Source organism: Alosa sapidissima, chromosome 11 (genome assembly GCF_018492685.1).
Source record: "Alosa sapidissima isolate fAloSap1 chromosome 11, fAloSap1.pri, whole genome shotgun sequence".
Lineage (NCBI taxonomy): Eukaryota > Metazoa > Chordata > Actinopteri > Clupeiformes > Clupeidae > Alosa > Alosa sapidissima.
Window position 1 is genome coordinate 21887625 of NC_055967.1, and position 19996 is coordinate 21907620.

Consider the following 19996-nt stretch of genomic DNA (forward strand, 5'->3'; position numbering starts at 1 on the left):
GCTGTTCATCAGTGGATTTCTGTCAGTGGATTTGTCTGTATTGTAAGTACTGTTGTAGTTTACAGTTCAGTTGATAGTTCTGATAATGTTCCTAATTCCTAGTTATGTTCTGTGGGGTTTCTTAAACTACTTCGTTCTGTTAGAGTTGTTAGTTCTGTTGGTGTTTGTTCTTGGTCTTGTTGGAGTGGTCGGTTCTGGTACCGTGCACTGCTGATGCCAAGGGCGGTGCGCGTCTCCTCTCCGCCTCTCTGCTGGATGTTCTGGGCTGCTTGTACCACCTCCTCCACCGACTCGTAGTCGTCCAGGGCAAACTCATGCACGACCCGCTGCCCATACTGCACGATTCCAACCTGACATATAACCAACACCGTAATGATACTGATAGATTACATTTCTAAAGTACTACATAGACAAACAATAGACATACAGTATGACACACACACACACACACACACACACACACACACAGAGAAAACTACAACATACACACTCACACACAACTGCCCTACTGGGCTGCCCTACACTTGCCCACTCACACAAAACTCTTCACAAATCATATGACATACACACTCCCACACATCTCTCCACCAATCATACGACATGCTTAACTCGCACAAGATTAAAGGGCCTCTGGTAGGTAAGCAGCTCTTAGGTGAGAGGATGGAGGATAGCCATAGGTCTCTCATAAATGTGTGAGACTTACCTGTGTTTGACCGGACCCAACGCAGAACTTCTGCAGTACATTGATGAGAAAGTCCTGCACCTCGTACCAGGGATAAATAGAGTTGGAGCCATCAAGAACTATCACGATGTCCATGAACGTCTCGCATCCTAGGGAAACAAACAGGAACGGAATAACAACACTCACTTCTGTCATCAGCATTTCAGGAGGTCCAAATATTCCTCATTTCCTTCAGGCACAATCTACCCTGTAGAACATATGAGAACTTGTCTTGAAAGATATCAAACACAGACAGGAAAAAGTCAAGTGTGTGTGAGAGAGGGGAATAAAACCAAGTGTGTGTGAGAGAGGGGAATAAAACCAAGTGTGTGAGAGAGGGGAATAAAACCAAGTGTGTGAGAGAGGGGAATAAAACCAAGTGTGTGAGAGAGGGGAATAAAACCAAGTGTGTGAGAGAGGGGAATAAAGCCAAGTGTGAGAGCCTACGAGGTGATAGTAGGACTCACGCTGGAAGGCCGGGGCAATGTTGTTGGTGAACTGGAAGGAGCTGTTGACTCTGGAGCAGATGCCCGTGCTGTAGTATGCACTTCCACACTCATAGGACCACAGGGGGCCGCAGGCCTGGGCAACATGGTAGTTAGTACACAAACCCACATACTATACTAACTACACACAGGCCACAGTTAGTGCACAAACCCACATACTGTACTAACTACACACAGGGCCACAGTTAGTGCACTAACCTATGCACAGTGCTAACTAAATTCACGTACACACAACAAATAAACAACCCAAAGAACACGATCTGACACAAATATATGAACACTTTCAGTTTGTTGAATGCAGTATAACTATATCATGTTGACATACACGTAAGAAAGCTTTTTGAACGCACCACAAAGCTCTGATCTTCAGGGTTGGATGTCAGTGACATTCCAATTCTCATCTTGTCCTTCCGCTCTGACACATAGCTCATAGATTCATTCCCTGGAAGAGAGCAGACATAGCAACCCACACGGTAACCAAATTTGAGCAGCAACAACAGTGGTCATACAATGTCAGGGCATACATCTAGCCACTGAAGAGTTGCTAGAAAAACAAATGTCTGCTGTAAATAACATGTCATGGCAGGTAGTCCAAACCAACACCCTCCTGCTTAAGAGACAGCAAGGGGTACCATAAGCAGAGCTGAGCAGTGAGCAGCACCAGTGGGGTATACTACGAAGCACGTTAGACATATCTAGGCTATGTAGACATAGCGAGGCTTGACAAAGCCTTGACTCAGGGGTATACGTTAAGTGATACTACGATAGCAGTTATGTGATATATTTGTCAAACTAGGCTTTCAGCTCAGATCTGTGCGCGTTCTCGGTATTGGGATGACTTTGGCCAATCGTGTAACGTGGAGACGCACAAGACCGTCTCTATTTAAAAACAATTACTTCCGCATTCATGAGCGATAGCTTAATCTACACTGCGGTCATTTTTTGTGAACCTTTAACATCAAATAAATGAATTGTCATCAGTTGTTGTATGGTATGCACGTCCATAGTGGGATATTTGCACGCACAGCACTATTAAAGCACATTCGAGATCCAAAATGTTAGTAGAGGCGGAGCTCCACCTGTAAGATATATGACAGAATCCTACATGTGAGATAACTTCGTTTTTAAGATAATTGATTGGTCAGTGGGCGGTAGATTACACGATTTGAGCTATAACTTAGCACATAACCTCCTCCCGACCAGGTTTGGTTGACAGCATAAGATACCATGGTGATATAGCGACACTAAAACAGATCCACTTTCGTGTCACAGCATACCCTGGCTTTGAGCGCAACATACCTCGCTAACCCACTAATCGAGATTCGTAGTACACCCCACAGGTCAATACAAGTTCCATCCTGCGCATAGTATACAGGCACTATGATGGAGTTTGAAATGCTACAAAAGTAATGGGCTACACTGTGAGTTTTAACAGAACTTCATTCAGATTATTTAGACTGAATATAACATCAACAGAACTTTCTATTTAAGAATTTTACCCCAAAACAACAAATGTTATTTTTGATTGGCTGTTGGTTGGCTGTTTATTTTTAGATTAGCTGTTGAGTGGTTATACTTATGAACCCTGCAAGAAATCCTGCTTTGGAGAGGTATTGGATTTAAAACCTGCCATACTAATTCTTATATTACATCCACATACTAAAAAAAAACAATGCATCTTTAAGTCTGAGTCACTCAGGCCTTGTGCTGAATCCATACATCCATCAATCTAAGGGCGAGTACCCAGATGGAGCCTGGAGCAGCTGGCCTCACGGCGGGGGTCCAGGGGACAGCGGTACACATCTCCTGTCTGGTGATCACCACTGCTCTCAAACGGAGCTCCCACCAGCAGCCTGCAATACAGACAACATCTTACAGTAATCCACTGTCACAGCAACAAGAAAGAGCAACCATTATATGTAAGTAATCGTAATCCACCGTCACAGCAACAATATGGAAACATATATAGTATATATACTCTTTTGATCTCTTTTGAGGGAAATGTGGTCTCTGCATTTATTCCAATCCGTGAATTAGTGAAAGACACACAGTGAGGTGAAGCACACACTAACCCGGAGCAGTGAGCTGCCTGCTACAGCGGCGCTCGGGGACCAGTGAGGGGTTAGGGGCCTTGCTTAAGGGCACTTCAGCTGTGGATGTGGGCATGGGAGAGCACCTCCCCCGCCCACATTTTTTCATGGTAACAGACAGAAAAAGCAACCACTAAGTGTAAAGTACTGTTTCTATATTATCTCTACAGTTGTGACGACAACCGTTGTGCCTGTGTGTTATGATTCTAAGGCAAAACAAAGATCTGATCCGTAATGCACTTATGGCTTTCACATTCATGTCAAGCATGGAGAGGCTGCCAAACCACTTCCTAAAACTCAGTCTGCTAAGTTCATTTGTGTTTACATTCCTGCAGCATCACTACTGCCAGGAACTGGTCATCCATACGGCCTGTTATGTAAAATGACATCTCTTACTACTGCGTGTGATGTAACAAGACATCTACTACTGACAAAACTGGGCATCTTTGTGACTGGCACTAACTAGTCATATAGTGCTACTGGTCCAGGCCATAGAGTTGGGGTCTCTGTCTGTACCATATGGGAGTGAGACTCAGGGTCTCACAGCTCTGCGGTTGCAGTTTTCTTCTCCCCATGTCAACCTTAACCACGCAGACCTAGTGCAGTGAGGGGACCACAGCTTCGCTGCTGCCCACTGTGAGAGCTTCAGAGGGTTCAGCTGGGGGTCAGGAAACAGCCCACATCAGGTAGAGGAGTCAAGCAGAGAAGGCCAATAACAATAGGGTTAGGGTTTAGTGTTAGAAAAGGCCAATAAGATTAGGGTTAGGGTTTAGTGTTAGAAAGGACCAATAGGATTAGGGTTTAGTGTTCGAAAATGCCAATAAGACTAGGGTACAGTGGTAGAGGTCAATAAGATTATGGTTTAGTGTTTGAGAAACCCAGTAAGATTAGGGTTTAGTTTAGAGATAGAGGGACCTATTTTAGCGATCTGAAACGGATGGTTTAAACAATGTGTCGAGGGGAAGATAGGAACAAGACTTGCATCACATTGTGCTGGGTGGAAGATAGGGCCCATAATGTGTTCCACAAATGTTCATTCTGAAAGAAAATAAATTAAATAAGTAACCATGGAACACTTACTGTAACCAGTTCAGTTGACTGACTGCGTTGACATCTGTCATTAGCATTCCTTCTAGACAAACACATGTTGGTCTGCTGTTCCGACCCAGTAGGGTGACAGACTGTGACCCTGGTCAAATAGTTTTGCCCAGCAACTGTGTCATGATAAACACTTTGGTTGTATATTCTCCCCACCCCCTTTTATTGGAGTCTGGGACGTGCACGAGACAGGGAGGGAGGGGGCAACCACAACACAGACTTTCCAGACATGAAGAGCCAGGGGCTCCTCGAGGACAGGTTGCTAGACAAACTCGCATACTTTCCGCTTATTTACCTGCAACTTCAAAGACAAAAACACTCTGCAATCCAGGAGGACCACAAACTATGCCTCCCTCCCCTAGATGAAAAACAGGAAAGAGTGCCCTAGTGATTGAGCAACATTACCTCACATATGACTCACAGCATGATTAAGAGGGTCTGACTGCTTGTGATCTGTTAAAAAGATGTGTCTGGCCCTGGAAGAAAAACTGGCAGCAGTCCTGGTTGTCTAGAGGGACAGCAGCACAAGAACAGACGGAGCAATACACAGCTCCATCAGCAGCTCAAAGTGTTTTGCCTTCACAAACAATCTGGACAAACCTGATCTTATGATGGTCTCAGTGGGCAGAGGGCAACACAGACTTCTTCGCACAGCTGGTCTAGTCCAGATTTTAACAGCTGGTCTAGTCCAGATTCTAACAGCTGGTCCAGTCCAGATTTTAACATGTGGTCTAGTCAAGACTCTAACAGCTGGTCTAGTCCAGATTGTAACAGCTGGTCTAGTCCAGATTTCAACAGCTGGTCTAGTCCAGATTCTAACAACCAGTCCAGTCCAGTTTCTAATAGCTGGTCCAGCCCAGATTTTAACAGCTGGTCTAATCTAGTCCATTTTAATATCCTACCGGCCTGTGGAGCTGTCTAACCTATCACTGGCGTGATCCTCTCACCTATCCCTGTAAGAGCAAGATCAAGATCACATTAATTCCGTTTAGTCCAGCTACATTCAAATCACTGCTGCACTGCTGTTTGACTGTATTCAAATCACCTCTGCTTTACTTCTCACTTTGCTCTCACAAAAGGAGAGACGCAGAGCCTGTGGTCACTGACAGAGTGCTCTTTGCTGAAAGAGGAGACCTTTGGAAGACCCCAACAGGCTTTGTGAAGAGAGAGAGAGGAGTGCTGGAACACAGCCCGGGGGGGGGGGGCAGCCAGACCAGATGCAGCCAGACCAGATGCAGCTACAATGGGAAGGGTTTGGTTTAGGGAAACCTTGCAGCAGCAGCTAGAAAAAAAGAGGATTTACAACCCAGGGGCCGATGGAAATAAGACGGATAGAGGATTCAGTAAAGCTCAGCTGTGAATGTGGATAGTTTATAAGATCTATTACAGAAAACATTTCATACATCATGCATTTTACGCCGCATATTTAACTGTCACAGACTAGGGGTGTTTGGTGTGTGAGGTGGCTCAAGTGTCCAGGGAGATAACAACACACCAAGCCCCTGAGTGTTCCTTAAACAGCCAGACTGAACACGCAAAGAACCTCTGTGCTGACCTGAACATGTTCCTGTTCTACATGCACACGTGCACACATTCACACACACATTCAGACAGGCACACACAGACTGATGGAAAATACGAGTCAGAATGATGGATCATACCGTATACTCCCCCTATGTCAACCATTATTATTCCATAAGCGCAGTTTCACATCAGCAGACGCAAGAGCATCTGAGAGAGAGGCGGACTGTTGACCCCAACCTCAGTCTCAGGAACAGACACACTGGGGTAGAGTAGGTCTCCATGGAGAAGAGCATCCCTCACATTCTCTCCCAAGGAAGAAAGGTTATTTAAGTGTTTTAAAAACAAATGACAAATTATGTCTCATGCTGACGCCTTTCCTTTGAAGGGTCCGACATGAGACACAGCACAGGATATGAGGACATCGACCAGGGGACAGGCACAGAGAGAGACCAGGGGACAGGCACAGAGAGACACCAGAGAGAGACCAGGGGACAGGCACAGAGAGAGACCAGGGGACAGAGTGGGACAGAGAGAGAGAGAGACAGACAGAAGCTGCATTTCCATTAAAGCTTTGCGCAAAATAAGTTTTATCTTGTCGCGATAATCATTTTAGATAAATGTGACAACGTGTCTCCCAAAATCTGACAAGTTTTGTCAATTTATCTTCAATTGCATCCACCAAAAACCGTGGTAGTTAAATTGAGTGGGTCAGAATGGAAAGTGAAACCCTTATTCTTGGCAACAACGTGTGACGATTGTGGGAGGAAATAGTCCACATTTAACATTATAAATGCTTGCATTTTGTTATTTCTCACAGTAGACTTGCACAGATGTTCTCACCTCGAACCAACTCTAAAAAAAATCCTTTCTCATTAGGCCGCACAAAATGTGTCACCTTTTTGAATGCGTTTAGTGTTTTGTGACTCACCTAAATGCGAAAAAAGTGTTTCCATTGCGCTTTTGCGATAAAGTGCTATTTTGATACATCGGTAAAAAACACCTCATGCAAGCGTGAACATTTTTTGCGATATTTGTGAGTTTTTGCGATATTCACGTTTCCATTATTCGTTTTCCATTTTTCATATTAGATTTGCGCATTTTCAGGGTTAATAGAAATGCACCTACTCAGAGAGTGTGAGGGAAAGAATGAGAGAAAGACGGATAGGGAGAGAAAGAGAGATAGAGAGAGAGTGTGAAGGAGAGAAAGAGAGATAGACAGTGAAGGAGAGGAAGAGAGACAGATAGAGAGAGTCTCTGTGTGTGTGAGAGAGAGATACAGTGAGGAAGACAAAGAGAGACAGACAGAAAGTGCAAATGAGAGATATACAGGAAGAGAGAGAGAGTGGTGGAGAGAGAGAAAGAGAGGGAATGTGATGGAGAGAGAGAGTGATGGAGAGAGAGAGAAAAAGGGAGAGAGTGTGATGGAGAGAGAGAAAGAGAGTGTGATGGAGAGAGAGATAAAGAGAGTGTGATGGAGACAGAGAAAGAGAGTGTGATGGAGAGAGAGATAAAGAGAGTGTGATGGAGACAGAGAAAGAGAGTGTGATGGAGAGAGAGATAAAGAGAGTGTGATGGAGAGAGAGAAAGAGTGTGATGGAGAGAGAGATAAAGAGAGTGTGATGGAGAGAGAGAAAGAGAGTGTGATGGAGAGAGAGATAAAGAGAGTGTGATGGAGAGAGAGATAAAGAGAGTGTGATGGAGAGAGAGAAAGAGAGTGTGATGGAGAGAGAGAAAGAGTGTGATGGAGAGAGAGATAAAGAGAGTGTGATGGAGACAGAGAAAGAGAGTGTGATGGAGACAGAGAAAGAGAGTGTGATGGAGAGAGAGATAAAGAGAGTGTGATGGAGAGAGATAAAGAGAGTGTGATGGAGAGAGAGAAAGAGTGTGATGGAGAGAGAGATAAAGAGAGTGTGATGGAGAGAGAGAAAGAGCGGCAGCCTCACCATTTCTGTCCCTCCGCCTGGTGCTGCTGCACCGTGTAGCCAAACTGGGCCTCCTCTGAGCCATGGATGACCTTTGCCCTCTTCACGTCAATATTGAAGCAGAAACAGAGCCCTGGAATCACATGCAGCAGAGATGCATTAGACACAACACACACACACACACACACACACTAGAGCCCTGGAAACACACACAGCAGAGACAAACACACAAGTGTACAGGAAAAGGCATCAGGAACAAAATACACACCAACGTAGTGTTGGAATCACACAGCTACAACACACACACACACACACACACACACAGTGTGAAGTGTACAGTAAAAAGGCATCAGGAACAAAATACACACCAGCATACGAGTAGTTTCACAATCAGGGTGTGCACTTCACATTTTTCACACACACGTCATAATGTTGGAATAGTATATGTTATATTATTAATAGCCAGACTGGAGCACCTTGACAACTCGAAAAATTAATGGTAAAAATACAATGTGAAGATGCACTGTCACGAGATGTAAGCAGCAAATGCAAAATGTTTTTGATGGTAACCCAGTCAATAGTGAAAGTAATTAACTGTGTATAACTGTTTTGTCATTGACTATGACAGTGGTTCTCAAATGGGGGTACGTGAAGGCACTCCAGGGGGTATGTGAGATTTTAAAATATACATATATTTAAAAAGTAGAATCCATGCAAAAATACTTTAAAAACAATTATTTAATAAATAGTTCAGGAAAATATAAGTTCATAAAATTTAAAGTTAATTTCACTTTGCCTATTATTTCAAATAATAGATGAGTGCTAATGCATGCAGGCTATACACTGCTAGGTTTTAGTTAAGCATGGTTTAGTGGAATAACTGTTCCATACGGTCTCGCATGCAAGCAGATTCCTTCAAAATATCGATGCGCTGTTTGAAGTTGCGCTGCTTGTTGTTAAAGGGAATGATGTCATTTTCATTGGTTTAAAGGATGTTACACCCAAAACACACCCATGACTGATTAAGAAACATAAGAACCGCCTTTTTGCGCCAAGCACCCAATGTTTGATAACAAAACCACCCCGAATGTGGTCTGGACAAACCCCTGCTGTTTGTCAGTGACCATGCATTTAGATTGCCAAAATAGGGCCCTACATCACATATATTCATATAAAGCTCCTTGACTATGGAACTGCTGGTTGGTGGGTGTATGTTGTGTGTGAGGGACACAGAAATTCTGATTGGTGAGCTTCACAGTTGGTCAGGGGTGCTGTGCTTCTTGTGCACCGGCGTGCTCACAAATCAAGGGTGGCACAAATTAAAGAGACCTTTGAAATATTGAACTGAATCGATTCATTGTCAAAATCAAAATCATATTGCAAATTGCAATATCTTTCAGAAAAATCGCAATTATATATTTTCCCCAAATCGCGCAGCCCTAGTGTGGTGTGTGGCATGTTGAGATGGTGTGGGGCATGTAGCATGTGAGGTGTGTGGTGTGTTGGGATGGTGTCTGGCCTGTTGGGGTGGTGTGTGGGGTGTTAGGATGGTGTTAGGGTTACCACACGTTCTGGTTTTCCCGGAATTGTTCTCTTTTTTAATGTCTGTCCCGGAAAATTTATAATCTTTCCCGGGATACCAAATGTCCTGTTTTTTGGTGCAAAGGCACTTCTATTTTTTTAATAGTTTCACTTTCAATAAAACCTACGTTCCTACTATTTATCTTAAGTTATGTTGATTGTATCCAGCTGTCGGAGGCAGGCATGCGCTTATTTGATTGGTTGTAATGCAGACCAGCGAAACGAAAGTTTACCTTAACCATCAGCATCACCTAGCAACTACCGGCCGCGCGCAGCATGTCCAAGAGAGTGAGTGCGTGCGTGCGGGTAACAGATTGGAGACGGTAGCCTAGTAAAAAAAAAAAAGAAATTTCGGTTCGATTTGGTTTCATAAAATGGGGGGGGGGAAACGGAGGAGGATATAGGCCTACAATCAAAGTCAGGGCCAGCGGCAAAGAAAAAGAGATACATAGTATACCACGCCGACAGGGTGAAAATTTCCGGAGTGGGTAACAACTTAATATTATGCATATTATTGTTCATGTTTTATGGATTAGCCTTATCTTAAAAGAGCTGGTGGAAGGGCATTATAAGAACCGTTTAGACTCCGCAACCTTAAAGTGACAATGAATGCACCATAGTTAAACAGTATAACATCTGCAGCATTTGTTAATAAGCTATTATTTAAAACCAATAATAAGCCTAGTACCTAATGAATTATAGGCATTTATTTTATTTTTATTTATTTTTATTTTTTTTGGGGGGGGGTGGGTTCGGCAATGAATGTCCCGGATTTTCACAAATCACATGTGGAAACACTAGATGGTGTCTGGCCTGTTGGGGTGGCGTGTGGTATGTTGGGGTGGCGTGTGGTGTGTTGGGGTGGCGTGTGGTGTCTGGCGTGCTGGGGTTGCGTGTGGTGTGTTGGGGTGGCGTGTGTGTGGTATGTTGGGGTGGTGTGTTGGGGTGGCGTGTGGTGTGTTGGGGTGGTGTGTGGTGTCTGGCGTGCTGGGGTGGCGTGTGGCCTGTTGGGGTGGGGTGTTGGGGTGGCGTGTGGTGTGTTGGGGTGGCGTGTGGTGTCTGGCGTGCTGGGGTGGCGTGTGGTGTGTTGGGGTGGGGTGTGGTGTCTGGCGTGCTGGGGTGGCATGTGGCCTGTCGGGGTGGCGTGTGGTGTGTTGGGATGGCGTGTGGGGTGTTGGGGTGGCGTGTAGCGTGTTACTGTAAGATAGTGTGTGGTGGGTTGTAGGTTGAGATGTCATGTTGTGTGTTGTGTGTTGAGATGGCATGTTGAGATGTCTTGGATGTATTGGAATTGCGTGTAGCGTACTGAGATGGCCTGTGATGTGTTAAGATGGCCTGTGGTGTGTGGCGTGTTGAGATGGTGTGTGGTGTGTTGAGATGATGTGTGGGGTGTTGGTGTGTTAGATAGATAGATAGATAGATAGATAGATTGATAGATAGATAGATAGATACTTTATTCATTCCAAGGGAAGTTTTAGATGGTGTTTAGGTAATGAGATGGCGTGTGATGTTGTGTGGTGTTAAGATGGTGTGTAGCATGTGGTGACCTCAGCACAGGACGTCCTCATCAACAGCCAAGCAGCGCTAATTACAGGAGGACCGAAAACTGGAAGACCAACTACAGTAGAAATGATCAAAGAACAGCTTAGTAATGTTCACCTCAACCACACAAGCTTAGTCATGTGCACCTTGACCCTCCACATCCCATTCTCTTTTATTCTCTTCTTCAGTTCTCTTCACTCTCTCTCATTCTTTCTCTCACTGCTCTGTCGCCACGCCGACCTGTCTGTCTGGCCCGACACATTCTGGGGCAGCTGTTGAGTCTGGTTTCAATTTAAATGTTTATCAGGGAGGCCATTTCAGACAGACTTTAGTGCTGTTGCCAAGACGACAAAAAATCGCATAGCATGAATGATGTCATGATGCTTCTCCATTGTGATTTCCACAGCAGGATATTATGAGAAGAGCAGATGAAAAGTCTGTCCTTTTGGCCAAGAGAGAACAGCTCCGAATGAATCTTTATCTGACTTCCTCTCAGCTGCGGGACTGAAATGGGAGCAGATTGGTTCACTTTCTCTGTGTCTGCTGGATCTGTGCAACCACTGTAGGCGTTTTTCGACCGACAGAGAACCCGTTCTAGAACTGGTTCCGTTTGGAGTTCTTTGAACCTTGGTGCTATCTAGTGAACCAGCCCACATTTCCACCAGTTTAGACCGAACCATGGATGCGTCATCAACAATGGGTGTTGCATGCAAAACAAAAGTTACTGAGATGCATAAACCGGAAAATTATATGAACAGTTGCCCCGTAAAAAACGGCAGAAATTAGCTGTTTAAAATACTAGTCAACATCTGCAGTGTAGTGCTAGTTGACTAGTTTTGTTTATGCAACAGTTGATATGGACGGAATACTTATGCTTTTAGCCTGATTTTGCCAAAGACAGAAATTACAGTATTTCCAAAGAAAGAAATAACTGACTAGTAACAAATTACTTTGCTTTTTCCAAAGAAAATATATCACTGTGTGTGTGTGTGTGTGTGTGTGTGTGTGTGTGTGTGTAAGTGATAGAGAGAGAGAGTGCATGCATTTGTGTGTATGTGTGTATGTGCATGTGTAAATGTGTACAGTATGCATGTGTGTGTGTGTGTGTGTGTGTGTGTGTGTGTGAGTGAGTGAGTGAGTGAGCTTGTGTGTGTGAGTGTGTGTGTGAGTGTGAGTGTGATTGTGTGTGCATGTGTAGAGGACAGAGACAGATTGTGTCGTTTCCTCGGTAAGATTCCTCCTCTTCTCATTCCTGAGCAGACAGTGAGCTCCAGCTCCTGCCCACATAAATAAACTGTGAGTCCAGGACTTCCTCAGGCAAACACCAGGACACACACACACACAAGCGTGCAGATGCCAGCAGCTGTCTGGAGAGCGCGAGCTCCTGATCTCAGGCCAGCATCTCTGGAAGCGCTGAAGTGTTGGATAATAAACACGTGGCTTCGGCCTACCCCCTCCTCAGAACCCAGCAGCAGAGAGTCCTGGTCTACACCCTCCCCATACAATCACACACAAACACACACACACACACACACACACACATTAATAAAGTAATACACACACACAGCTTACACATTTCCACCCTATTACTCACATCCCCCTCAGCACCACTACAGCCACCTGCAGGATCTGGGAAGCGCTCTGATCACCCAGGGTCATATTCCAGTAACCAGCCATCACCCAGGGTCATATTCCAGTAACCAGCCATCACTCAGGATCATATTCCAGTAACCAGCCATCACCCAGGGTCATATTCCAGTAACCAGCCATCACCCAGAATCATATTTCAGTAACCAGCCATCACCCAGGGTGATATTTCAGTAACCAGCCATCACCCAGGGTCATATGTCAGTAACCAGCCATCACCCAGGGTCATAATACAATAACCGGCCATCACCCAGGGTCTAGTAACCAGCCATCATCAATGGACAAATTCTTCTAACCACCACGGAAAGTCACCCACAAGAAAAGAACATCTAAAAAGAGATTATTTTTTAAGACTGCATATGTTAAAATACAGTGCTAGAAAATAACTAGCTTTTAAAAAGATAACTAACCTCTAAAGGAATGATCCGGAGTTAAAACAGCTTGGGGTCTTTTTATGGATGATAACAAGTTAAAACTTTCGTTTGGGAGCAAGAATATGTTAATCGGAGAGGTGGTAGTGTGAAGAGGGCCTCTACAGACAAATTGAAGTATTATAAACTTTGTACGTTTGCAGAGGTTATAATAAGGACTGTTTATGAAGTCAGAAGTCACCTTAACTTGTCTTCCGGTCGCCACCATCTTGAGGAAAAGTACGTCCAAATTAGTAGGCTCATTTGACTTCATGCGCAGCACGTGCATTGTGCAGCATGCCTCATGTTCAGCCAGATCTGTGCTGCACAAAATCAAATGAGCCTAATGGCAAATGAGGTATGGCTTCTCTGTACTCATATTTTTTTAATCCTAAATATTATGATAAATGTTTTTATCATAAGTTTAAAGGACAATTCTGGCGTAAAATGAACCTAGGGGTTAATAACACATGTGTACCGAGTTCGTTCGCTCTCTGGGATATGTTTTTATGCTAATCGAACGTGACCAGTTTTACCACAAACCGCTAATTAGCGGGGTTCACCCTTTATTACGACATCCCGTTATTACGACAATCCTCTATTACGACATACCATTATTACGACATGCCTCTATTTAGACATGCCCCTACTCCGATTTTTTTTAGTACCGCTATTCCGACATTACAAATCCTCATTTTCAATTTATCTCTGCAGTTCCTGTATCCTATCAAATTCCAACATCCTAGATGCATGGATGAGCTGTAGTCATGTCATCTGCACCTGCAGCTACATCAACAATCCACCCGCCATCCACTCCAAACAATGTTTTTCCCAATAATTGATATCGGCACACATTTCAGTCAAAACCTTAGGTGATTTTGAACTGGCCATGTGAATAAATGTTACACATTATGTAAAACACAGGTAGCTCTCCTCATTTTATTCTCTAAGCTCTCAGCGGAAAACGGTCGGAAACTCCATGCATCAAACAAACTCTGTGCATGCAGGCCACCTATATTAATTAATTAATGGCCGTCAATCAATGGCCAATTGCGCAAAGACGGGCGGAATTCTTACGCTCCAGTAGCCTAAACCACTTCAGTGAACGTTCAAATAACCCCCAGAGTTCAGTGTCCATCAGGGTGTTCAAACTGGATGTGCGATATATTCAAGTTGCTTATATTGCAGAGGACAATGATAAAGCCACGTGCAACGCATTTTGGCTTGCCAGCAGGTTGGATAAATTCAATTTACCACATAATAATGTAGGTGTAGTGGCGATTTCTTTGGTTTTCTTGTTCTAATTCTTGAGAGACTAAAATCAATGACGCGAGACTTCTTGAAAGTTTAAAGATTTACTGAAATAAAAATAGTCACTTTACAAAACAACTATCTTCCAAACTTAAAATCCTTCAGCAGTGACAATAATTCCATGTAGTCACGGTCAAAGACTGTTGCGCTCTGACGTCTCACCACAATCTCTAAGTTTGCTGCACTCATCCGTGACATCAGTCAAAGGTCAAATACAATGTGCAATACTAAATTATTACTTTATCATTACTACATTGCACAACAGCTATTTATAAATCTCAAATACTCCAAAAAATAATACAGATATTTAGAATTAAATGATTTCCTTCATATTAACATTATGTCTCTTACATACCCAACCCCTAATTATGTAGGGCGGAGAACTACATTAATTACTCAAATCAGATAGAGCCATTCTTTTCCATAAACAATCTGTGAAATACACATTAATAACAGTGAAATTACAAGGTTTTTTTTTGTTTTGTTTTCACACACAGTAGCATAAAATCACATTTATTACACTGCTTCCTGCAACAGACATATCTTGGTCACAGGCCTTTCCAGGAGGCTGCTCCTTGTCTGAACTTGCACACTTCTTGCATTTCCTTTGTAATCAGGCATCGTCTTGATGATGCGGCCTATTGTCCATGAGCTCCGTGGACTAGAAGAATCCACAATCAAAACAATGTCATCAACTTCAAAGTTTCTTTTCAGCTTGGACCAGCGCTGTCGCTCTTGCAGCAGAGGTAAGTACTACGCAGTCCATCTGCGCCAAAAGAGGTTGGACAGGTACTGGATTTGTCTCCAACGTTTCCTTCCATACACATCACTCTTCTCAAAGACTCCTGGTGGTATAGTAGGCTTGGTTTTCATCAGAAGCAGATGATTTGGAGTGAGTGCTTCAAGATCATCAGGATCTTCTGACATCTTGGTTAATGGCCTACTGTTGATTATGGACTCCACTTCACACAACAGTGTGTGTAATCCATCATCATCAAGAACTTGCTATTTCAGTAGAGCACCAAGTACCTTCCTTACAGTCCTAATCTGGCGCTCCCAGACACCTCCTTGGTGAGATGCTCCAGGTGGATTAAAGATCCACTCAATCCCTTTTTCCATCATATCCTCCTTGATCTTGTTCTTGTTCATGTTCTGTATGGCTTCACGCAACTCCCTTTCTGTGCCAACGAAATTTGTTCCATTATCCAATCTCATAATAGAAACTTGTCCTCTTCTACTGATGAAGCGGCGCAATGCATTGATGCATGCATCTGTGTCGAGAGAGTGTGCGACCTCTATGTGTACCGCTTTTATTGTCAAACAAGTAAACAGCACACCATATCTTTTGACCATGGATCTTCCTCTCTTCACTTGAAATGGTCCAAAGTAGTCCACACCAGTATGTGTAAATGGCGGCTTATCTGGTGTCAGTCGATCAGCTGGCAAATCTGCCATCTTCTGCTCACCTGTCCTAGCGCGCAATCTTCGGCATGTGTAACAGTGTGATAACATTTCCCTTATGGCAGAATTTGCTTTCGGGATCCAATATTTCTGCCTGAGCCTTGACAAAACATGGTTTCGTCCACAATGTCCTACCTGTCGGTGTGTGTGCTGGAGAATAAGAGCAGAAATCCTGAGGTCCTTGTGCAAGATGGCTGGATGCTTAGCCTCCTCTGGCATCGCCTATCTGCTTAACCTTCCTCCCACTCTCAACACTCCATCTTCAAGGTAAGGATCCAACTGTGGCTACTCTTTTTAACATCCTTTCCCTGCATCAAGATCTTGATCTCTTCTCCATATTTTCAAGTCAAAGTCAAAGTCAGCTTTATTGTCAATTTCTTCACATGTTCCAGACATACAAAGAGATCGAAATTACGTTTCTCACTATCCCACGGTGAAGACAAGACATATTTTACCAATTTAAGTCCACAGACAAACATAACATTCAAGTAAACAAAAAAGTAAGTAAATAAGTAAATAAGAGGGCACATATAATAATGAAAAAAATAAGAGCAGCAAAATTTGGTTGAAATTGTGCATAGACAGTCAATAAAATACTAGTGCAAAGTCAGGCCAATAAAAGGCTTGGGTAGTTCTGTTTGACCTAAGTAAGAAAGAAAGTGGCATAGTGGTGCAAGTTATGTAAGAGCAGCAGAAGTGTTGTGTTTTCAGGACAACAACAACAAGTTGTAAAGTGTACAAGTGTGCAAGTGTGCAAGTGGAGTAGTGCAGGCGGCCATTGTGGGTCCAATGTCCAGGATGTTATGTAGCTGAGGGTGGAGGGGGGAGAGTTGTTGCAGTTGAACACCACTCGTATCTTGTTTTTGGGGTGGTACACCCCGTGATGGGGAATATACCACACCCGTCTGTCTGTCTGCAACTGCTCGTCAGGTACTCTTTCAGCATATCCCTTGTCCAATATGCTAGTCATAAACCCACTGTAATCTGTGTGGAACTGAGGTTTTCTTGAGAGCTTCTTTTTCAGACTTGAAAAAGTGTGTGGCTATACATCGGTTGTTTGGAACCTCAACAGCTCCATCTATCAATGGCAGTCCTATATGGTAATGACCATCTTTGAACTTTACTGAGTCTGACACAGACCGATGAATTGATGATCTTCCTGAGACAGTTCGTTCTTATCCTCATACTGACGTTCGGGGAAATCAGCATTGAACTGCTGCACCAGCATGTCTTCGATGGTCTCCACGGATATACGATTAACCATGCAGTTTTGCAGAACTTCAGAGCTCCCACTTGAATATTCTTGTCTTGGCCCATTCACTATCCAGCCTAGTACTGTTTGTATAGCATATGGCCCATCGTTTCTGCTGTTCACCACTTTCCATGGTTCCATGGCCTTGTAGGCATTCACACCTATCAACAATCCAACATCTGAATCAATATGTGGTAGACGTACATCACCTAGGTAAGACCACTTACTAATATCTTCTTGTCTTGGAATGTTTCCTTTCTTCACAGGTAGATTCTTCTGTGTCAACACCTTCGGAAGATCAATGTAATTGTTCTTCTCTACTCCACATATCTCTAAATCGTTTAAGACGTATCCATGCGTCTTCTTCCTTTGCCTCATGGTACAATGTAGTCTGTTCTCTTGTCATGGACATTAAGTCTATGTATCAAGTTCTCTGTGCAAAAGGTAGTGGTACTTCCTGGGTCCAAAAATGCGTACGTTTCTACAATGTTGTCACTTTTCTTTGATTTCACCTTTACAGGTACTATCGAAAGGATGCAATCACCGTCAATGACCCCAGTAGATCCACAGCTTTCCTTTTCCAGTGACAGAAGAGCATTTGATACTGTAGACTTCATCATGGAAATTCTTATTAGACACACTTCTTTCCTTTGTGATATGAAGCATAGTTGGATGTCTCAAAGTACAATCTTCGCAAGTCATTCTTTTCTTACAATCTTTACTCATGTGTCCTTGATTGAGACATCCGAAGCAAAGTCCTTTGCTTTTCAGGAATTGTATTCTGTCTTTATGTTCCAATTCTTTAAACTTCTTGCATGAACTGAGTGCATGTGACTTCTCACAATGCAAGCAAGTCTTCTGTTGAGTGTCAGTCGTATTATTCTTTTCTTTTGGAGTCTGGGTTTTGTCTTCCACAATAGGAGACACGGACGTGGCATAGTTAGCTCCCTTGATGTCATTCCTCTTGAAACTCTTTGCACCAACGGGTTTAGACTTGGCCTTTCCATCAGAGCTCACTTCCTGAATGTCACCAAAGAGTGGATCAGTCAATATAGTTCACTAAATCATCAAATCTGGCTCATCTTCCTTGGCGTGCTTGTTGCTTGAATGCAGTGTTTCTCCATCGTTCTCTGACTTTAAAGGGAAATTTGGAGATTACTGTCCTCATATTGCTGGGATTATCCATCTCTTCCATGAACTGGATATCAGTCATCGTGTTCCTGCATCCTACGAGAAACAATGCGTATGCTTTCAATCCCTTGGCATCCTCAGCTTTGATCTGTGGCCACTTAAGTGCTTTATCCAGGTATGCTGTGGCTACCTTCAGTTCATTTCCATAATGGTACTGAAGAAGTTCCTTAGCTTCCTTAAATCCTTTCTCAGGCCTCATGTTTTCACAACTGCGGACCAGGTCCCTTGGTTCGCCACTTGTAAATTGCTCTGAGTAGAACAACCTGTCTTGAGCATTGGTTGTCTTGCTCTCAGTTGCACTTTCAAATGCCCTCATAAAGGATCTATAGGCAAGGGGGTCTCCAGAGAATACTGGTACATCTCTCTGAGGTAGCTGAGATAGCCTTTGCTGCATAACTAGTAGCTGTGTCACTTCATTCTGTTGTTGCATAATGTTGTGAAGATCTCTATCAGTGTGTTGCAACGGACGTTGCTGTGAGGGAACAGAATGTGGCATGCTTCTCGCTGATTCAGTTACCCTGTTGCGACTGCTCTCCTTATGCATTGACCTTGGAAGTGGATTGAAAATCACTTTTTCTTTTTTGAATGGAGAATCTAAAAAGTCATGTCCTTGTTCCATACTAATGCTCTTGTTTGACCGATAATAGCTGTTCATGCCATCACAAGTCTCTTCTTTTTCACCTAATATTTTCATCTTGGCAGCTAAAGCTGCAATCTCTGTATCCATTTCCATCTGCTCACGCATAGCCTTTAATCTAAATTCCTCAGCTTCTATTTCATGTTTTTTCTTTAAAGCGGCTGCGCGCGCCATCAATGCTCATTGCTCTGCCTTGGCTCTCAAACGTGCCGAGTTGGTTGTGGATTGTGCTACAGACCCATGTCTACTTCTCCTTGTTTCAGAAACACTATCCCTTGGCAATACATCATCATTTACATCTTCTTCACTACGCTCTTTGCGAGTTTGTGAAACCCATTTTCCAGTTTCCAAAATGAACCCATTTTTGGGGGTGTCACGATTCTCCAAATCCTCGATTCGATGCAATTTTCGATTTTAAAGTCACGATTCGATTCGATTTTCGATCTTTTTTTCAACATTACTATTAATGCATTCCTTATATGTTATTTACTCTTTTTGGCCTTTTCCTTTTCTGTTTCGGGGGGCTTTTATTTTGAAACCGCTTTTTATTTTGAAACCGTTCCAACCGCGAGGTTGTAATGTAAACAGAACCAACATTAGGCTAAAACAGAGACGTGAACATAGTGAAATGAAACAACACAGAATTATAATTTGATCGTTTCAGCACACTTCGAAGAGACCCAAGGTTAGTGTTCATGGATACTTATCAATGTGCATTTTAAGCCTTAAAGTAACTTTGGACTGTAACTAGATCATCTTTTCACTTGCTAAGTTGAGTAGGGTAAGTTAGTTTTAATTGACGTGAATGAACGAGTACTTCCACACCGGTGATTTCAAAGTAGCAAGAGGGGCTTTGATTTCAGTAGGTTGATGTGTATATTTTAACTGGCTGCAGCCTAAAATTAGAGGAGTGTTGATGCTGCAGTTCAGCACGTGTATTTGTGCGTCTTGGCATACATGCTGGATGTGACATTGGGGGTGTGGCTGCATCGTCGATTCTACTTTTAAATTCGAAGTTCGAGATTGAGATGTAATTTTGAACGATTTCGATATAAAATCGAAATCGTGACACCCTTACCCATTTTCCAGTTTCCAAAATGAAC

At 43.3% G+C, this 19996-nt stretch overlaps 1 protein-coding gene across 1 annotated transcript in view; it reads right to left on the reverse strand.

The window, feature by feature from the left end:
• The window catches only part of LOC121723952 (integrin alpha-11-like), a 52857-nt gene that overhangs the window by 25161 nt on the left and 7700 nt on the right, over positions 1–19996 (reverse strand). The window contains exons 2-7 of the mRNA XM_042110198.1: positions 7883–7994; positions 2971–3080; positions 1578–1669; positions 1189–1303; positions 704–831; positions 202–350 (exon numbers count right to left, since the gene is read on the reverse strand). Of these exons, the coding sequence (XP_041966132.1) occupies positions 202–350; positions 704–831; positions 1189–1303; positions 1578–1669; positions 2971–3080; positions 7883–7994 (706 nt within the window). The remainder of the gene's footprint in view (positions 1–201; positions 351–703; positions 832–1188; positions 1304–1577; positions 1670–2970; positions 3081–7882; positions 7995–19996) is intronic.